The sequence below is a fragment of the Cyanistes caeruleus genome, chromosome 4 (genome assembly GCF_971803275.1).
Source record: "Cyanistes caeruleus chromosome 4, bCyaCae1.hap1.1, whole genome shotgun sequence".
In the NCBI taxonomy this organism is placed as follows: Eukaryota; Metazoa; Chordata; class Aves; order Passeriformes; family Paridae; genus Cyanistes; species Cyanistes caeruleus.
Window position 1 is genome coordinate 57,605,784 of NC_141704.1, and position 21,939 is coordinate 57,627,722.

The following is a 21,939-nucleotide window of genomic DNA, read 5'->3' on the forward strand; positions in this document are numbered from 1 at the left end:
TCCTTCTCTCTGCTTCGCCCTGCAGATTTTATTTGCAGCAGCAGGAGTGTCATAAGCACCGGCAGTACAAGTGGCTTCTCTCAAAAGGTGGCAAAAATAGGCACTTTCTTGGAGTTCTGTGTTTGGTATAACACCAAGATTTCTCCCTTCCTCAGCCACTAGTGCCAGGGAGGAGGTCAAGGAATTTATACCAGTACTGATGGGGTTTTTGACAGAGAATTTTCTTTTACACTTCTCCCTTCTGATCCTTCATGTGGTTCCTTACTACCACTGGTATTTTAGATGGGACCGCTTTGGGGTCAGGAGGTACTCCATCCTGAAACTGAAGGAAACTCTTTGTTTTGCCACAGCCCAAAGTCTGTCCCAAAAAAACAGTCAGCCTAGGAAGAACCATGAGGTGCATCCTAATTTTTGACTTTCAGGTCTTTTTAGATGCAATGCCTAAATCTGGCAAAAAGAGTCAACACAGACATTTTTGATATTTAACACAATAGCCAACAAAATAATTGTGTTTAAAAATACTTTGCCATCATTTTTTTAATAGTTTAGTTCTAGATTAACTAATTTAAAACTCAGTAATTTTTAAAAAAATAGTATTTGTGCTTTTCTCTTTGATCCACTCTTTTGCTTTTCTTCTGCTAGGACACTTGCAAGCACCTTTGTCTATTTATTTTAATTTCTTTTCTATACATTTGGGGTAGTTTTGATACCTTTCCATTTGTTATGAATACCCTGGATGTTGGGTGTTCAGCCTGGGACACCTGCAGCCCAACTCTGGCTGTACACGAGTGTGCATGATGCACGTGTGCATGATGCACGTGTGCATAGGAGAAGCCCTACGTGTGTGTCTGATACAGGATTGTCTGTCTGCTGCATGATTGTCTGCTGCATTGTTGCTGGCCTGAGGACACAAGTGCAGTGAGGAAGCGCTAACATCAGCAGCCTTGTGCCTGCCAGGTTTCCTGAAGCCCTTACAGCTGAGCACTGGAGACCCGACAGGCTCCAATCCATATTCAGTTGTTTATTTTCTGGGGGAAGGTGCGAGTTAAACTACTCTGATGTCTCTTTACATTTCAATCAAATCACATACTTCAACACATTAAGTGGCTCCAAAAAGATATTGATGGTGTTAGAGCACATGCAGTGCTCCAGCAGGAATCAATCCCTTCCTTCTCTGACAGACAGAAAACCTCCTCATAAACAGTCACGTTGAGATCCTGCTTATGTTTCGTAGTGTTTTGTGCAGTGATTCCCATCAGAAGCCATCTAATCTTTATTGTTGTTAGTTTTCAGAGAGCATTTCCAGTACCCCATAACTCAGACACCACCCACCTCCCAGTTTTGCTCTTTATCCTACATCCTTCTGTGAGGATGGGGATGGTGAGAGGTGTCCGGTCCCATTCCTGACACAAGCAGACGCAACCTCTTAAAACACACAACATGATTTTTTTTTATTTGTTTAATCAGTTTACATTCCACAACTGACAGTTTACTTATTATTTTTTAATTTTCCATGAACAAGTTGTTTAGTTAGTTACCAGACAAGATTTTAATCGATGGAAATACAGTATTCTGTGCCAATCTGAATAAAACCAAAACCAAAACAAATCAAACAAAAAGGAAACTGTAAGATGTAGCCAGTTTTTCAGCAAAGTCCTGTGATGCTTTCTGCAACTCTTGTCTTTCAAAGTTATAGGGGTTTGTTCATTCTCCCTATTAGTTTCCTGATCTTAACTCTGCCAGTAAAATGTTCCTTCAGGGCCACAGTCCTGCAAACACTGATGCACAAACACAAACACCTGTGTGTCTCCAGATTAGCACCTTGGATTAACAGAACAAGAAATTTGGGGGTCTTTCATGTTTAAACAAATTCTGATCACCTCTGCTGCAACAGATTACGGGAAGAAATGGAAAAGTACACTACACTTGATGTCACACTACTTGTGAAATTAGCCACCACACTCATATCTCACCAGAACAACCGAACAAAATAGTCAGTGGTTGTTGATGTATTGTTAGCACCGATGGCCACAGGAGCCACTTCGCCCCTTACAGCAGCACAGAGGTCCCAACCTCACAGGACATGTCACTCTCTATTAGTTCTGACAACTGGATGTTACTACTCAAAAGTCATAAAACTCTGTGTGTATTGGCTAAAAAGCGCTCCACTTGATTGAACAGCTGCAAACAGAGCTCAGATATTCTTTACAATGCCCTAACCATAATCAGAAATGGATATGGTTTTGGACTTTTCAAATATGTTAAAGTTTTATATATTTCAATGTAATTCCCATCTAGCAAAGCACTTAGGCATGTACCTAGCTTTAAGCATGACAAAAGCATCCTTAATGGGAAATTTATGCTTGAAATTAGGCAAGTGCTTTGTGGGATCAAAGCTCTGTAGCAGTGCTCTGAAGAAATCAGGATCCTGAGTGTCCTAATCCTGGCTTTCCTATTTACAGATTTGAGTAAACCAGCTGCAGTCTGGATTTTCAAAAGTGCTAGGAAGAGAAGGCTCCACCTGCAGCTGGTAGAACTTGTGAGGGGGCACCAAACCACTTAATAGAAGGTCTTTTCCCAGGCTTTTGGCTTCCCATCTCCAAAATGGCTGTAATACCTACCTGCCTCAGATAGGTCTGATGGGACTCATAAAATTTTCTATAGAGAAAATATGCCAGATAAATGTGATGTATTGCTGCATTTCTCTGAATATGCCTGAGTATTGTGTCATTCTGGGTCTTTCTTAATCCAGCTTTGATGTGTGTGTGCTGCACTTAGAGGAAACATAAACAGCTGGCCAAGATGACAAATGTCCTGTACCAGTCATATTATTTTACTTGGGAATGTCCTAGGAAAGTGCTGACATACTTCAATTTGCAGGCATTTAAGTGAATTATTATCCTAAGCTTCCCAAACTGTCAATTAGAAACAATGATGACTGCAACTTTCATCATCATCAAGGATGATTATGGGAACTGCTTCGTTTCTTCTGAGCAAGGGAGAAAAAAAACATAAGGAAAAAAGGACCAATGAGAAAGTGAAGAAAGGGAAACCCTCCAAAAACTTCTGGCCAGTGTGGCAGCATGTGGTTAAGCTGAATATTACTTGGGTCAGAAGAAATCCTGAAGAGCAAATATCTTTGTGAGATGTGTCCACAGTGGATGGTGGGGAGTCCAGCGTGTCTGGTTTCTCCCTGCTCCTTGCACCCAGCACTTGTGCCCTCACATAGACGTGTTTTGCACATCCACACCCATTTCCCATGGGCACAAGTGGGAGAGTGAGAGTCAGACCCTTGCTCTGAACTGGCCCAGAGGTTCACGAGCAGCAGGAGAGCTCACAGGGGAAGGTGACACTGGAGCTCTGGTGGCCTGAGAGCTCCACCCATTCTCCTTCCTTACCCCCAGGATCACCCCAGTGCCAGGCACTGCTCTGTCCCCTGGAGCCTGGGCATTTGCTCTCTGTGGCAGGGTCACAGGAGCGCTTACAGCTCTCATTAGGACGTGAGATGGGTTTTTTGAGAGAAAATGGAAAGTTATCCAAGAAGATAATCCAAGTGCAATCCCAATGGTGGGAGGTCAGGCAGGCTCCCCTTGGCAAGCCACATCTTGGCAAAGTGAACCCAGAAGGGAGGAGAATGTGCATGGCTGTATGCCAGGACTGTTGTAACGAATGGGAAACAAAGATAAACTGGTATGGAGTCGCCCCTTAGAACCTCCTCCCATGTGATGCTGTGCACTGACTTTTTAAAAGGAGGTTTTCTTTGACACTAAAACTCTGAAAAACCTGCAAAATCCTTGTGGGACACTGTGAGTCAACAGTTTAAAGAGCAACCTTTGAGAGTCCCACATCCCAGTACCTTCCTCATCCCTCTCACAGAGAGGGAGGGCAAAAGAGTGATGATGAGAATTTAGGAACATTCTAAAAAATCTTGCAGAAAATGGTGCTACATCTGTAAATTTGATATATTCTCAAACTCCTCCTCATTTCCAGAGTTCACTCTTAAAGCCTTTATTTCTTTACCACAGACATCTCAAATAACAAAACAGTCACATATGCAAGAGCTGGTATGGAATGAAATTTAGAGAAAAATGTCTTTACAGGAAGTATGTCTGTATTCTTACACACAGGGAGGAAAAGGAAGAGAGGGAGACAGAGATACATATCTTACTCCTCAAAAAAGGGAAAGGGAGAACAGGAGAAGAATGTCAGGATGATACACTACAGCTTGGGCAAGGTAGTACCATGCTGAAAAATAATATTTGATCCCTGGAACTCAGCTTTATCTTCCACTTTCTAACTAAAGCCTTTCCTTAAGTACTAGTACACAATATTGGATCTTTATTTTACAATTCCCTGCAGGTCAGCTGAAGCGCCTCTTGTCAAAACCTTAACAATATTTTTAAAAATAAAGTTGTTCTGAGAGATGGGTGAAGATTGTCGAGTCACTGACTTAAATTTAGCTGTAGAAACAAATAGTAGTGACCATAAATTTGTACAAGATCCAAAGTTCATTTAGCCTTAGAGTTTTCAGAAATCAGTTTAATTTCTCCACTCCTCTGACTGTTTCTTTTATTCAGGTAATATATGGGACTTATATACAAGAGTTTCAAAGTTCTAATACTAGATTAAACTGCTGGTCCTTCTAGGTAGACTCACTGTCAATATGCAATTCCAAATTTTGGCTCTGAGAGACTCACCATGAGATGGAGATGTATGTTCAGTCTTGTCAAAGCAGCTTTCTGAATAATACAGCCACAGTTCATCCTCTTTTTGAGTCCTCATCTTGGTTTTTCTGAGGACAAGAATAATCCCAACAATAAGGGATGAAATTGCAATCTCTTTAATCTCCATGTAAGCTGTTTGTAAAGCAGTTATTAACATTGAAAAAAAGAATATGAAACTACCCAGACTGTATCTTGGAGGAGAATTTTTTGATTATCACTACCAGCTAGATGACTTTTTCAGTCCAGTTTGGGGAAAAATAAAGCAAGAAAAGTAACCTTTGAGCAGCTCAGCTGTTCAAACATTTAAATTTACTCTTTGAACTGCTTCAGCAATGTGCAGGACTGGCAGAGAAAGGTGAAGAGTTCGGACCAAAGACCTCTGACCTCCAGCACTGGGTTCACCCAGTCATCTGTGCCTGGAGGCCATCACAAGGCACTCACCTCAAATGCTATTTCCAGGGGTTGGGACAAGCCCTATCCTTTTGCAATCATGCTGCAGTTCGGGAGGGGAAGGCTGTTGTGAACATCTCCTTTTGTTCCAACTGGATTTCACAATTAAAACCTGTGTTTTACAGGTGAACCCAGGCCATGCACCCAAAGCACACAGACATGGCTGATCTCCATATGGATGCTCTTCTGCACTAGGTTCACCTAAATCCTGGTTCACCTCACCAGGATTTAAGATCTTTTAAGATCTTTGGATCACCCAAGGCAGGTGAGTGGTCATTGCATGAAGCAAGAAGGAGCTCCTAAATCTTAGATGTCAGTTTTTCTAGGTCACCACCTGTAAGCAACTGTCTCTCTTCCCTACCTGTACAAGAAGCCAAGGGAGATGGGCCCATTAACATCATGAACTCAGATAAATGTCTAAGGTTAATGGGGACAAAGGCAGGTCAGAAAATCCTGGCCTTTCGGTGGCTCAGGGTCACAGACCAAGGCGCTCCTCCCAAATGTACACCTAAAGAGAACAGCATCTGTACAAAGGGCCTCCTAATAAAGGACAAGAGAATCAATTGAGAGAGCTAATGCTGAACAGAAATCCTACCATTGCTTTTTCAGTCCATTCCTTTTCCTTAAAAAAGCCCTTGAGACCCAGTTCTTTGACTGGATGTACGTGTGTGGATGTGCATGCCGTTGGCTTGAGTGTGGTACCCCTCCTCAACTGGTTCAATGGCAAAATGAGGATTTTCCTGGGAAATAGTACTTTTTAGTTTGTTTTGGTTTAAAACTGAGATACATGAGGATCGTGAAAAAAAACCAGTCCTTTGCCTGAAAATCTGTACATCAACCTCAGGTTATTTCAGGCAATCACGATGATACGGACATTTTTCATAAATTTACAAATATACATACAAATATACACATATATACAAGTATATGTGTGTCAGCCTATGGGCTAGATTTAATAATGCTTTATTCCAGCCACACACAAGTAAAATGGTTGCTTTTTACAAAAAGAGATTGGTAGAAAGTTGGAGTGACTTAGCAGTGACTTTTCCTGCATCTATGCAAAAGATCCTTAAGTGGGCTGACATAGAAGTGCAGCCCCCTTACCCAAGTCCCCTCATCACATGTACATATAAATAGGACCCAGTCTTACATCTGCTAATGAAAGAAATTTCTCCTTGATCCAAATGACCTGTAATCAAAGAGGATTTAAAGAACTGAAAGTTCTAAACCATTTTAGATACAGTTTACAGTTTTGAAAGTTGTAACATCTGTCATACTAGGCCTCAAAAGGCTGTAAAATAATTAAAGTTACTGCAGAAAAATACCTTCAAAAGTTCCCAAATATGCTTTTCTGTGTAAGTAAGGGAAATTTTGTCCTGCAAAAGATCAAACCGCAAATACATGGATTTAAACACTCTAAGTGATGGAAATTGCCAAGTAAAAATAGTAACAGTTTAAATTAGATATCTGGGATTGCTGTTGGTGCCCAGGAGTTATAAATAATTCAGTACGCTCTAACTGAACAGTCTAAGGCTGCACTTTTGTTGTTCTGATTACTCGAACCTTTTTCTTATGATCTACATTGTTAATGAATAGCTCTTTGTAAAAAAAAAAAAATACAGCCTTATGCTCTACAGACAGAAGAAAACTCTTCTTGAGATAAAACATCATGAGAGTTTAAGCAAATTAGGAGTGTGTAAGTTTTTTTCAAAAAACATATAGGCACCAAAAGCACTTAGTGTTTTACTCAAGTGTCTGAAGAGGAATTGGGTACTGAAGCTGTTTGGTGTATCTGGCCTCAGGAGACTAAGCCATAACTGAGTCACACTCCTTGGAGTCTGCATAGTTTTGAAACTGGGGCAAAACCCACAGGTTTTTGAAGGCTTAGCTCTTTATCTCAGCTACTGCAGAATTGCTGCTGCTGCTTGAGCATTTCTGACCCACTGGCATAGTAATGAGGCCACTTGAAGGAACTGCCTTTACAGAGATATTCCTGTGTCCTGCTGCTGCAGGTAGGGCTCAGACCCACGAGATGTGAAGCTCCCTGCTCTGCCCAGCAGCTTCAACCACAGTCTTCATGCTGCCAACAACCTGCACGAGCCCTGTGCAGGTTCAGGGGTGTCCTGCCATGGCACTGCCTCTTGGCACAGTGGGATCGCTACACAGTGGGATTGTAAACATTTCTGATTTGGAGGGGATACATTGGAAACTTTTCCTTAAATAGCCAAACACTTTTTGATGGAAAATACCAAATTTATCCCAGTTGTACTGTGCTCCCTCATGCATCTCCAGCAGAGAGTTTGCATGTGATCTGCGTGCACAACCCAACAGGGTCACAGATGGCATCTGAACTGCATTGCAACTCCTGAGTTAAGTGTAAAAGAACAAGAACAATCATGCTGCATTTTGCTATGTATTTTCTGCCTATATTGGACACTTTCACAGGTTCCTGGCATCCACATCATGTGGGATGTGCACATGTGTGTGCTTAAGGAAAAAAGGGAGGGAGGGTGCCCGTTTGTATACACCCTATGCAGGAACACTTTGGAAGTCACTTTTTGCCACTGTGCAGGAGTGTTAATCAGTGAAGGAAGAATATGAAAGTGCAGTCCTATAAGGGACTGACAATTCCTGCTGCTAATGCTGAGGGTGACATTGGAGTATTCTCACAGAATTCCACCAGTTCTGAAGCAACTGCTGTTGGGTCTCCTTTTTTTCACTCTCCCACTTTCCCCTGGAGATAATCTATCTGAGACTGATATTTTCATTTAAAGTCTTTCCTGAGCGAGGGAAGGACAATTGATCTGTGATTTTGGAATGCTTTACTAGAGGTGACCAGAATTTAATTTCCCTCTTGTGGCCTTTATTGAGGCAGTCGTCTAGACTCTTTCTCAAGTTAAATCCTAAACTTGTGCAAGGCATACTGCAATTAAATTGACAGCACTGTATCAGGCTCCAGTTCTCCAACTGATGTCAACACAAAGCTGAGAGCCCCCTGTCAGACCCCCCTGGCACCAGCAGCATTTGTTGTCAAAATGTTGCAATCACTAATTATGGCTCTGAAGAAGGCTGCTTGATTGTGGTGTTAGTGGGGCACACAGGATAGAAACTCTAAACTGAACTGGGGGAGTGCCAGGGAGGGAGGGAGGCAGGGCCATCTGATGACTTCCTTTCTAAAGCCAAAGAATAGATGTTGTGAGTGTATAAGCACACATTTCATTTTTTATGTTAACCAAGACAGCACTGAAACGTTTTCTAAGGCACCTGAGCTTTCTAAGAACCTCAACAGACTATGGAATAGTTGTGTTATATTCCTGGCTGTGACTGGAAACAATGGACTGCAAGTTTTGAGCTAAGCCCTGGTTTTTGAGTTTTCACCTTAAACTGGCAGAACCAAGATTTTATATGGATCTGGAGTTAGCAATCAAGCTTTAGGCTTTTTTGAACTTTGGTTCCTGACCTTAGAAGATCATCTGTCACTAATCTTTATATGCTGTTTGTGTTTCATGCCCATTTTTTACTCTTTGTCTGTTGTTGGTGCCTGGCAATCGTTCAGAACTGTCTCAGTCTTTCACCTTGAGTCTTCCCTTGCTGGCTGGATGAGCAACAGCAGTGTGGACCACGAAGGGGTGAGAAACTTGGGGACAAGAAAATGCAGTGGTTGTTTGTGTGAATGTGCCTGAGCACTCCTGTAGCCCTTCGAGGCCTATGTAGAGATCCAGAGAAGAAAGAACCCGAATAATGTGTGTCTTTATTTAGGCTATACTTGGTAACATATTATTTTCCCTCCATTTCGCTGCTGGCAGTTAGCGTGGCGCTCAAGAATTAAGGACAGATTACAGTGATTTTCTTCTGAGCTCTGCTTATTAGTGGGGCTCCAGGGATGAGCCTGATTCAGAGGCACTGCACGGTGGGTAAATGGACAGCCATGGAGACACAGTCTTCCAGGAATGCTTGGGAATCTGAGACAGCCCCTGCACATCAATCTCCTCCTCCTTCACCAGCTTTGTTTTATTCACCATCCACTGAACGGCACATAGCTAAAAATGGTCCCAAATGACTTGCATCCACAGGAAAGCAGGATACCTGCACTCTCACAATTCACTCTTGGGAGGATGAGGATCCTCTGTTTAGAGTACTCTGAGGATGCTGTTTTTTCCCTTTCGTTTTTTATTGCAGCTGGAATAACATTTTAAAAAGTAATGACAATTTTTCAAAAGCGGTATTTCAAAGAAATTGCTCTGGTCACTGGTGGTTTGTGATCCACTTGTGCCTGTCCCTGGGGCAGAAGGAAAAAAAAGCCCAACTAGAAAAAGAACTGGAGGGACTGTACTATTTAGATGAGGAAAGATCAGTTGTGTGTTTGCAGAGAGGAAGAAGGGATCGATGATATATACAGGTGGCTAATATGGGTCAGGAAATTTAGCACACAAACAGCTGTAGCTTAAAGAAGGTGGTGCACTATAGGGTACATAGGATACAGGGCATGTGTGCTGCTGCCACATAGCCCCTTCACATGTACAGCATCCCAGCAGGGATGGACAGCAGAACCCCTGCAGCTGACTCCTTACAGTCACAGGGCAACACAACTGAGTCATTACACACAAAACCTCAGCCTGCAGATGGCAGTGGGTTCAACCAATTCATCCTGCATCCTTAGGATGGGCATTTTAGGGTATCTGCCTTCACTGCACTCCAGTGGCTCTGTGGTCTCTGGAGCATAGAGATTTATTGTCCCAGAAGTGCAACCTGAAGGGCTACGTGTGGGAAAGAGCCTGCCAAATATGGATCCTGCATTTCCACTTCACAGAAAGGGAAACCAAGAACACACTGGTTGTTCAGGCTAGGACAGAGTGTCACCTTATCTACAGGGCAAGGACTGGAAAAGAAGAGCGTGGGCTGGACTCTGCAGGAAGCTGAATATCATCCAGGAAAGCACATTCTTGACTTAAATATATGAATAGTCAACCAAAGTTAAGGGGATTAGTCACATGCTCCAAGTAAAGCACTTGCTTAGGCACTTGGCCAGAGCAGATCTGATGGACAGGGTCAAGCCCCTTAATGCTGGGATCACTGATAACAGATTTTTAATTAGCTGCTCCTACAACTTAGAAACCACGCCCTAGTAAAAAAGCTTCAATTTCTGTTCAGGAAAAATACTTCAAAGCCTACCCCAAAATACAGAAACTCAGAGTAGCTGTGAGTGTGCTTCAGCTCAGGAGAGATGGAGACACTAACCCTCACAAATTTGTATCTGGATGTATTCTGGATCAACCCTGCTCAAAAGACAAGTCTGAGCACACAGAAGGCGTGGTGGGGCTCTGACCCCTATTCAGGGGTATGGAAGCACATGGGACTCCTCCCAGGTCTTCGAGAAGCATGGAGGGAAATTCACAATCTCCCAAAGGGGTTCTGCCCTTACCTAAAGCAATAATGAGAGAACTGGTGCTTGGACAAGGGGTCCTTTTGGGGATCCAGCTGGAGATTAAGGTGACATGATCACCTGCTGCTTCAGATGGAGCTTTTAAGATGCTTCATAGCCACGCAGGCCTTACACACCCTATGCTAGAGCAAGTGGAAAATCACAGAACTGCGCCAAAGATTCAGGGTGAACACTTTTCTGTTGCAAAGAAAAATAACCATAACCCTCTTCCACCACTGCCACACACACAGACAGACACACAGGCTTATATACAGCTTGTAAACCAACACCATCAGAGAATACTTCATCAAGGCAAAACTGGCTTTAGGCCAGCTGCAGAAAAAAAGGAAATCTTTGAAAATCCATCAAACAGCAAAATTACTTCCATTTCTTTAAATCTTACTGCTATACCTCTTTCAAAACTATATCTGTAAAATACACCCTGTGAACACTGATGGACCACACAAGGATACATCATCACAGGAGCTGCTGTACTGCTCTGCCTGCCACAGGGCCTGATGGTAGACTCCAGATAGGTACCTCTGTGACTCTGGTATTCCTGTGTCACTCCAGATATCTATCTCTATTTACGTGAAACAGCTTTCCTATCACATTTAGCACTGCAGAGGAGGAAGAAAGATTTCATTCAAAGCTGTTTTAATTAAACAGCTGTAATTTTCCTAATAATTCCTTATCAATAAGTTGTTTTTTTTAAAATTTTTCATGCTTTGAAGAAATTAACCATTTTTATAGGTCATTTTTGGTTTCCATTTATTGGTTTTTCAGCTTTCATTTAGATCTCCAAGGCTGTTTTTGTTTTAAATTTCCTTCTTCTGTTCAATGGTAATTCATCAACCTCCTTACCAAGTAGGCACTTGCACAGTCAAATGATTTCAAAACTTTTTGAAACCATTCTATTTGAAAACCTTCCCAGAAATAAACAAAAAACCAAACAAACAAAATCCCCCAAAACAAACAAACAAACAAAAAAAAACCAAACCCAAACCCCAATCTGCTTAAAAAGTAAGCTTCTTCAAAAAGCTTATATTTTCAACTCAAATAAATAAGTAATTTCTCTGGTCACATGGTCACATCTAATGGAAAATGAAATAGTGAAACTTCAGTTGACAGGGGTGGCACTTCAGTGGGAACACACTGAATTAGCAGCTGGCATTGGCATGTTTGGGGAATCTGGAGACAGCAGAAAACAAAAGCTAGGTAGCTGAGCAAGAATGGAAGAACCCCAAATCTACTCTACTCCAACATACCCTCCAGAAACTTTGTTTCTTTGAGCACTATCATACAACTACATGTGTAAGAATTATTTGTTAGCTGGATATTTTTAAACCAAGAAATACTGTTTCTTGCCAGCTGTGTAAATGGTATGACCTGGAAATTAATGCCTGCATTTCTGTGCAGCAGGCACAGGCTTCTTCTCCTGGTGAGATATTTTAGATGGAGAGGATGACTTTTAATTGACTAATGAGGACTGATATCATGCAGCTATCATGTAATAAAGGATTGCTGGTACTATCCCTGAATTAAGAGCTTGTTGGGTTGGACTGGTTTTGGGGAGACCTTTTTTCTTTGTCCTGTCTCCCTTTTTTGTCATATTTGTCAGTGGTGCCTCACTCCTGCGCATGGCAATTCAGTCATCCTTCTTCAGAGTCCCTTTGGCTACACCCTTGGCCCTTCTTCCCCACCTTGCCCTCAGCCACTGGTACCCTGCAAGGACCCACTATCCTCAAAGCCAGAATTCTTGTCTTCCCCTAATGGCATTCACCCACCTCTCCAGACTTAGCTGTTTGTTTAGCTCTTCTGGGATCTATGACCTGAACGATGGGAAGAGCAGAGGGAAGGAAAAAGGAGACAGTAGGAAAAAGGAGTAGCAGGAAAAGAAGAAAGACCAAAAAAAGAGAGTTCCATTTGCAGATTCACACTTATATCATACAATACTTAAGCTCATGGGAAATGGACCTCTGTTCTCTGCATCTAACCCTTTCATGTCCATCTGTACACAGTTCTCTCAGATGGAGAGAGGAGATGTCCAGTGAACCAGGGCAGTTTCCAAAGACAGGATATGGAAAGGTCTTATTTGGCATACATGAACACAATGAGAGGCATCTCTTACTTCTCTTCTACAGAAATTAGCTCCCTTTTCCTCCTCTGCAATGGCTTTTTCCCAGTTGTCTCGAACATCCAGGTGGGAAACTTGATGAAATCACATTCCAACAAATCCCCAGGAAGAACAGCTACCAGGCCTCCCCCCACCTCCCTTCTCCTTGGTCAGTCTTCCCCTGGATCCACCATCCTGAACTCTTAGAAGCTCCGTGAAAAAAAACACAATAACCTGCTGAAATCCACCAGAGAAGATGCGCTGTCTCAGACCTGACGGCTTTCCTCACGCTTCTGCCGCTGCAGTGCCTCAGTCTTGGGCCACAAACACAGCATGGATGGTTTAGTGGACAATCACATTGCAATGTTTTAAATTTTTCTTTTTGTTAAAAAAAAATAAATTAAGTAAGAGGGAAGAAAAAGTTATACACACATGTATCACAGCATTTTCAAAAGGCCTTCTGCCACATTTGCATTAGCAGTTCAGCCTCGGTTGTAAGCCTGGATGTAAGGCAGCTGGAAGATTAAAACCGCATTGTTGGAAAGTCCGCTGAGATGTCCTCTTGGAGATTTTTATTGTTTTCTGGTTTTATTTTCTTAGGTTTTTTTTTATTATTATTAATTATTATTTTCACTTGTTTGCTTCTCTCTAAAGTTTGGCAGGCAAAGAGAAAATGCTTTTCTACGTTTCCTCACACATTCTGTCCATTTTGTTTTCTGTGGAAAGGAGGAAAAAAAACCAACAAAACCTCAAAACCAATGACACAACAGGCTTCTGTCATTTTGTTTTAAGAAAGAAAAAGAACTTGGGTGGGTTTCTGATAATGGCCTTGAGGAGGTACGTTGTTGAAGTGGCTCAAATGCTTCATTTGTTCCTTTGCTTGCTCTTTGCATTTTCCCTTCTGGCTGCAATGGACACGCTTTTTGTGTCATTCCCCCCGCGCCTCTGCCCCCGCCATGTTCTGTACAGATTCTGGTTCCAGATTCCCCACATGGATCCCCTGTTCCCCCTCCCAAATGGCAGTAGGTAGGTGCAACTGTAGGTTCATTTGACCTCTAAGGTATGATGCTGAAGTTAAGAGATGGATGGAAGAGCCACGTGAGAGAAAAGCTTTCCCATCACTGTGAGAAAGAATGAAGCAACACAGAGTCCAGTGGAGATGTGAGTGCCATATTGGACTCAGCTCTACCTTGGCACTGGCATTAATTTGAGATTTTATATATATATATAATTTTATATACATATATATGCATGTATAGGCATACATAGGCATATATATATATATATGTCTGTGTGTGTGTGTGTGTTATTTGTTTGCTATTTGCTTTAGCACACTGTCCCATTCTCAGGTCTAGATTTGGGGCAGTTGGTCCTGGGGACAGGTTGGACAGAAGGGGCCAGAGTGCAGAAGAAGCCAGAGATGAGAGTGAGGCCCAGGCCCCCCCACGCACAGAACATGGACCAGCCATAGCCATGGCTGATGTCGTCGGGAAGTCCGTACAGGTAGCGGGGGTAGCGGGAGAGCTCAAAGTTGATTCCAGCCACGCACGTGCACAGTGAAATGATGCAGAAGGTTCCTGGAGGAGAGCGGGAAGGGGAGAAGGAGGGAGGAGAAAAAACAAAGAGAAGTTAGAAGAGTGATAGACACAACCCTTTCCAAACTGCCCGAGAGGAGCTGGTGCAAGCAGTAAGGAGGTGCCTAAGGGAGGATGTCTGCACAGAGAGTGGCTTAGTCTGGAGGCTCCATGGGGAAAGAACTCAGTACCACCAGAGCCTTGAATATTGATCTGCTGCTGAACAGAGCTGTATGGGAAACTTCAACAGGAACAGTTTTTCATTAGGAGCACTCCCTTGGGAACCAGAGTGCTCCATGGAACCATCGATTTTTCTAAAACTTTGCTTTAGACAAATAGAGAGTGAATAATCTTGTTTTGACATTTTTTGGGAGGGAAAGTAACCCTAAATTTTTTGTTTCGTTCCAGTTTTTCAGTGATAGACTTTATAGAATATTACAATATATTTGACATGTTCTGGCTCTGTTGAAATGTACATTTGAACTTACGGGGGAGATTCTCTTTATTCTTTCCTTATATCAATACAGAATTTTTCATTATGCAGTCTCCTTTTAAATATCACTTTAAAAATCTTTAAATCCTTCACAAAACTCAGATTCTGCCTCCTGCATGATTCCTAGTTTCAATCTAGATGCTCTCTGCCATGTCACTGAAACCTTCAAAATATCCTGTTCTTGTTTTCCATCTCTGCAGCAATATTTCATTTCTTATTTCTTCTTGAGAACACTGCGAGGACAAACTTCATAACTCTGTCAGGTGGTATTATGGAAAGACACACATATCAGATGAGGCTGAACCTTATCCCACCCAGATGAGTCTAATTTTGATCTTTGGCCTCCAGCTTCTTCGAAGCTAAACTCTGAGCTCCTGAAATGTCACAATTGCCACCCACACACCAAATAATGGATAGATACAAATGCTACACACCTGCCGCAAGAGATAGCGACTCAAGTCAGCATGAAGTTGGCACTTTATTTTTCCTCTCTAATCCCTCCCTTTGTGGGCCTCTGAATTCCCTGGAGAGCCCTGGGCACGAGAGATGACCTGCAGGACTCGTGCTGCAGGACACACACGGTCAGTCCTGCGTCTCCTCGCTCTGCTCGTGCATGGATCGGTCACGTGTGACGTGTGCTACCTGCGCAGCACATCCTGCATCTGTTCACTAGCAGCTGCTGCTGAGGAATCTCTTCTTCCTGGTCACATCCCTAAACCAGCACAACTTCCAAAGCAGTCACAGTCAGCCTAGTTTAAGTGAAACATCCTGTGTTTCGGTGCCCTTGCTTCCTTCTACTCCTTCCTGCCCCTGGCTCTGCTTCTCTTCTGCAGCACTTTTGCTGTTGTTTCTCTCCTGCTTTGCTCTTTTTAGTTGCAGTTGCATTGACTAAATGAATTTGACACTCCCCACTCTGATCACAAAGGTAAGACTATTTGGTGAATTCACATGCAATTCGGTTCAGAAACTGGAAGCATTGTCAGGAGCATACATACATCATCAAAGCGTGTGAACTTTCCACTCTACCCACCTTGTTTATTTAGCAGCAACCTCACATAGGCATTAAATCTATAAATCTCTATCATGGACCTGCTGTGAGATCACTGTTATGGTCCTCTCTCTGTTCTCTCTTCTGATCACTGCTGTGCCTGTTTGGATGGCCTTTTCTCCACTATACTTTGGGAAGTCACTTGTAGATAGTCTCTGCTGTAAAGGTCAGGTGCCTCCCCTAAGCCATTGAACAGCTGCCAGATGGCCCAGGATATCCATAAATACTTATATTATGGGAGTGCTACTGGGTACCAGTGAGGACCAGTGAGCTGCTGCAGTAGTACTATGCCTACTTCATTCCAAACAGCCTTCTTGCCCCCCACCAGCACCCCATCAGTCTGCAGTCAGTGGTCTGGACTCTTACAAAAACAATCCTGTGAGATCCCAGGCTCTGGAGTTGTCCTATACTGCTTCAAAGCACAGAACAGGATAAATGGGGAGATCTCCCTCCCACAATCCATTAGTCAAAAATCAGGGTGTTTGATTAAAAACCACATGTCCTTTCCTTGTTTTACTATGTCACTTAGGTTATTCAATAATATGAAGATGTCTGACCAGAATGCTGTGTTCTATGTCAGAGTGACTAGTACATTGTGGGATCAGGGAAAAAAAAAATGATGCCTCAGAGGCACTGTGCTCTGAATTGGCTCATTTCATATGGTTGTGGTTAGAAAATGACAGGGAAGGCCTTTCTTTGCTAGTAAGAACATGGTAATTTCTGCTGTCTCAAAATAGAAGATTTTTAAGAGAGGTGGGTGGGAAAATCTGTGTGGCCAGACTAAAGCTGCATTTGCTAAGTACAAAAGGGAAGGAAATAACTTAGGATTTCAAATACTCCCCGTGCTTGCACTCTTTGTCTTGGTGGCTTTGATCACAAGCTCTTCAGTGCAATGAGTGTTGCATACTCTTCGTATTTGAACAGTGCCGATATATTGGCACTCCACCTTGCCGAGGGTATTCTGCCCCTTAACAAGGGAACAACAAAGAGGACCAAGTAACAACACAGAGAACTAAGCAAATCACAAGCATGAGACTTCTCTAAAAAAAGCCTGGGTTCTTTCTGGAGAATGTGCTAACCCATGATGACAAATAATGCCTGCCGTGCACAATGTCACAGAGTGCAGAGTACAGTCCTCAGCCCATCGCCCCCCTGTGCCTCTGCAGGATGTCTTGTACGACACAGAGTTATCTGTCTCTCTGGCACTCTTCATTGCAGACACAAAAAATGCCATTTTACGCCATCTAGAAAAATCTTTATGGCCATTTTATGAGTCCTATGTGTTGCTTGTGTTCAGCCAAGCAAGGAAGTTCCTGCTTATAGTTAATCTGGCCTCTCACCAGGAAGGCTACTGATGAAAACCGAGTAAGGTTCCTACCTCTTGACTGTTCAGTAGCTTTTCCTCATGAACTGGCAATCATAACACAAAAGATTATCCTTGCAAATTGCACAGTTGTTGGCCATTGTAGTGGAAGAGTCATGGGTAAAAGGATGCAAAACCTGAGCTTACCCGTGGAAATGAAGCCTCTGCTAGTCCAGGTATGACATGGAGCTGAGGTGGCAGGAGGAGGGAGGCTGTCACTCCTGCCCATGACACTCTGCACTACAGACACGGTGCTTCAGAGGCAGCAGGACTGCAGGAGGTCATGAACATTCCCAATCCTAACGATCCTTTTCATCCCCAGAAGTCAAAGTGAACTCATATGCAGTTTTCTCTCAAGTTTTTGCTGTCAGTGAGGTATCCTCCTACATGTGCACTAATGCCCCAGATCCCCTGGAAACTGCATTGAAACAAACTTCAATTTCTTTGTGAAAAACACTCCCCATAGCTGTGATTCAAGCAGATGACCAGACCTGAAGGCTGGCAGTTCAGCCACAGCCCTGATGCACAAAAAGTGAATGGCAGGTGGCAATAAGAGCTTGCTGGTACATGAGCTGCACAGGGAGATAAAGGCCATCTCCTTCAGCAGCTGAGGGGAGCAGAATTCACAAAGTTCCTTGTGCTGGGATTTGCACATTATCCTCCTAAGTGAAACTTAATGAACAAGACAAGGCAACAGTGGGATTTTTGACAAGTAATTCATGTGCCACTGCAAAATGCTTCAATCATGTGAGAGATGAAATTTCATGTAAAGCTGTGTCTGTGCCATAGAAACTGCTGTTTGACATGTAGTGAAACCTCCATCCTGATTCCTTGTCAGGTGGCCTCCCTTCATCTTGGCCTGGTTCTGACAGTGCCTGTCCTGCTAATGGGCTGATGATCATCAGTGGTTTAAGAACCTGAGCTATTAAATACCTCTTGGTTATCTTGTGGCTATCTTTCTTATATATTTCAGAATAATATAAAACCTTACACTGACTGTCCCTTTCATTTAGATTGGAAGGGTTTTTTAGGATAGAGATGAACTTATTTGCTATATATGTATATAAGATTGGGGTCCTGCCTTCCTTGCTGCAGGGGGAGACATCATCTGAAGAGGGATGGCAGGGAAAGGTAATATCAGTGCTGGTCAAAGCCTAATACCATGTGGATTATGAGTCAGAGCCTTTTGCTGTAGTTGTTTTCAAGCATGATTATATCAAGCAGTGCCATGGGCCTCTGCTGCAAGGAATTAATTTTTTCTTTTTTGTAAATGTCCCTTTCTTTCCAATCAGCCCAGCTGTGTGAGGGTCTGCGATGCCTCCACAGTTTTTAAACCTCACCTCCAGGGGAGACCAAAACTGCTTGTGAGTGAACTGATTCAAACACAAACAGGCTCAAATCATCCGTACCAAATCTGTTTGAATTTTCCCTAATGCTAGTATCCCCTTGAGCCGTGTCAGAAGCCACGTCCTTCACCCACAGACCTGGCTCCACTTCCCCAGTGACAGAGCTTGTGGGATTTCCCAAGGTCCATGGTGTTTTGTGAGACAAGAACTAAGCCTTTCTTAGATGCACTGCAGATGAAGGTGAACCTTTGTGGTGCTAGGCACAAACAGACCCAGCTGGCAGGAGCTTCATCTAAACATCCTCATCTTTATTATAAGGGAGGAGGGGTCTGACTGAAACCTGAAGGAGACATCGTCAATTTGAAGGTATGGGAAATCCAAAAAGTGAGTAAAATGATCTGGGCACCAAGCCCATCTCTGAGACCCTCCTCTAACAGATCATTTGTCTCATGATTTGGAAATAACTTCTTTCTCATCTGACAGAATGTTGTTCATCCTCTCCCTTCCCCCCACAACGGATAGAAATGACTCACAAACTGTGCTGTCAGATGTACAAAGTAAACAACCCCAAAAACTGATTCTTCTTGCCCTCTGTTATTTTTTAAAGCATATAGAAATGTCAAGTATTACTTATAAATTAGTAGATAAAAAAAGAACCGCAAAGGTATGGATTTTAAGATGTCCTTTGAAACCGTGCAGCTTTCAAATAAACGTAAATCTCTGCCTTTTAAAGTATTTCTAGTAGCTTCTTGTGGCCACTAATGTCTTTGGAAGGAGTGCTGTTTACTTAATTATCATCACTTTCTTTTATTATAGGGCTATGGGAGAAAAAAATCTCACAAGTGAAACATTACCTTTACTTTCTCTCTGCCCTACTAGCTTTTACTATTTTCAAGGTACATCAAACAAACAAACAAACAAAATTAGGTCTGATCCTAAAGTGGAGTGTGTAGCATTAACTATTTAACTTATATCCCAATCAAATGAAATTATTAAAAAATACACCAAATTCCCTCCCAATACAGTGACGACAAAAGCCTTTTGGAGGGAGGGAGCAGCTTTGCAGTAAACTCCTTCTGTGCACGGATTAAACGCCCCAGCAGCACGCAGCTCTTGAGAACACTTTATTGCTCTGTGCATACACGCACAGAATATAAATTATTGCTTAATTATGTACTGTTCCAGCAGAAGCAGCTTGCAGCATCACCAATAGGCTGCAGAATAGCAAGGGGTTTACTGGAAAATTGCCCTTATGAAAAAAGCGGGGAAGGAAGAATAAATCTGACTGGTGGAGGAGATTTAGTGCTGTGTCCTTGTGAGATTACATCCCCACCTGGGCTGGGATTTAATGCATTTTTATCTTATACCGTGGACCAGATAAGCTGCAGGGTTTGTCGTGATATTGCATTCTAGCCACTCTCAGAATGTGGTTTGCATTTGGCCTCCTGCCTCACAAGGTGCCAGAGGTGGCCAGCGCATGCCAGAGCTGCTGCGTGTCACCTCCCCAGTGTGCCTGTCTGGGGACTGCTGCTGCACCAGCTGCAGTGTCTTATGGCACCAGAGGATTGTGTGTGCTCAGCCACAAACCCAAACGCTTCATGGGGACCATGCTAGGCCTGTGTAAATCAGTATCTCATGCATGGGAGCAGTGTTAGAGCAGCTGAGGGCTGAATTCCAGTTTGCTCTGCCGATACGAGTGTCAGCCCACGTTTCACACTGCAGATTTGCACTTGGTGACATTTCTGTGACCGTATTCCCTCAGAGCATGGGGTGACACAGGGAGTGGACACCCATGCTGTGCACAGCTGCAGCCAGTGAGCTACAGCGATGAGCAAGCACTCTCTGAAGCTGTGAGCTGGCACATCAGGCAAAAGCAACTCTACTTAGCTAAAGGCACAATGGTTTGATGGACTAGGGAGAGAAGAAAGCCTCCAGATCAAAGCCTGAGTGAATAAACTCCAGAGTACTGTAGCAGTGGTGATTCCTATGACCCAACCAAAATAACCTAGCAATAATAAAATGGGTTGACTACGGCCATTAAGCAAACATAACTGGTCATGAACTTAAAGCTACAACACAGGAGACAGCAAAAATTGTGCCAGTTGTAGTAGTGTGATAATTATTCCAGTTTTACTGGAGCAGAAAGGAAAGAAAGGACCTCAGTGTCAAAATGAAGAAAAATCCTAATCCAAGGTTAGAAAAATGATCCCATCTGCGCATTGGCAAGCACAATGCTTGGCAACATACAGAGGCTTCTGGCAAGTTCTCTTATCTTCTGCAGTGTGGAGCTCACAGCATGACCCTGGAAAAGGCCACAACATTAAAGAGAAAGAGGCACTGGAGATCTGAACAAACTCAAGTGACTCCATCACACCTCAGGTTTGCCTCAGATGATGACACATAAATTTAGTAACAAGCTGTGCCTTAGGCAGGTGCTTCCCACCCTAGGCATTTGTCAGAGCTAGAGGGAAACTTGTGGGGTCAGGTTGGGTTTGCCTGGTCACAGGGCATGTCCTGTAGCATCAGGAATCTGTGCACCACATTGCATCTGGTCTTTTGGTAATGAGGTCCTTGCACCTCTAAGTATGTAAGACCATTTTCTTCCAGTCAAAAAACTGGACGTCCCTCAGAAGTAGCCTCAAAGGATTTGTGTAATCTTTTTTGGCAGGAAATCCTAAATTGCTGAAAAGTTCACTGATAGATGTTCTTCAGTACAAGTGAGACTGGAGAACAGGTACAGCACAAGTAAATTCAATGCAGCCTTCTTCCATATTGCTTAATGTGTGCCACTATAAATACTCCTAGAGGGAATACTTTGAGGTCTAAAAGGACAGTTAGTCACATGCTTTTTTAATCCCTTTGTTTGCTGAAGGCGGTGCTAAAAAAGCCATTGGGAGCTTGGGGTGATGGTGGTGGCTACCTCATTGGGATACTCTCCCCTTCTGGTGCTGGAGAAAAGCTTATCCATTTGTTTTTGTCAAGTGACCAAAGGACTCTTTCCTTGTACAACTTTCAGGATCTTTACTGCAAAACTCTCTGGGCTCTATTACTGTTTCCCTGAGCTGACCTCAGAACAGAACAGAAAAATCCTTTCTATATGTAACTGATACAGTTACTGGGATAGAATAGTCAGAAATCAAAATAAGATGCAATTTTGTCTGATCAACAAGAACCACTTGTTGCAGGGCACCCCTGATGAAGTTTACATCATCCACATAAATGCTTGCAAGCAACAAACTAGACTGACCGTGTACAGCCCTAAAGGATCAGGCTGAAATCTCCTTTCCTGTTGCAGAGGAAATACCTGTTCATCCTCGGTAACTCACACAAGTGCATTGGCATGACTGATCTCTGTATGCCCTGGAAGAGCCAGGCTGGGCAGAAATGAGGAATACCCTACTCA

General features: G+C 43.0%; 1 protein-coding gene across 3 annotated transcripts in view; it reads right to left on the reverse strand.

Moving 5' to 3' along the window:
* Positions 1 to 1,426: 1,426 nt before the first annotated feature.
* Positions 1,427 to 21,939, reverse strand: part of TMEM178B (transmembrane protein 178B) — a 226,811-nt gene continuing 206,298 nt past the window's right edge. The window contains exons 4-5 of one of the 3 annotated variants that reach the window (XM_086884922.1): positions 14,214 to 14,289; positions 1,427 to 13,428 (exon numbers count right to left, since the gene is read on the reverse strand). In XM_086884922.1, the coding sequence (XP_086741048.1) occupies positions 13,404 to 13,428; positions 14,214 to 14,289 (101 nt within the window). In that variant the 3' untranslated portion in view covers positions 1,427 to 13,403. Of the gene's footprint in view, positions 14,290 to 21,939 lie in introns of all 3 variants that reach the window. The other 2 variants (XM_023937916.2, XM_023937911.2) reach the window with 2 other exon arrangements.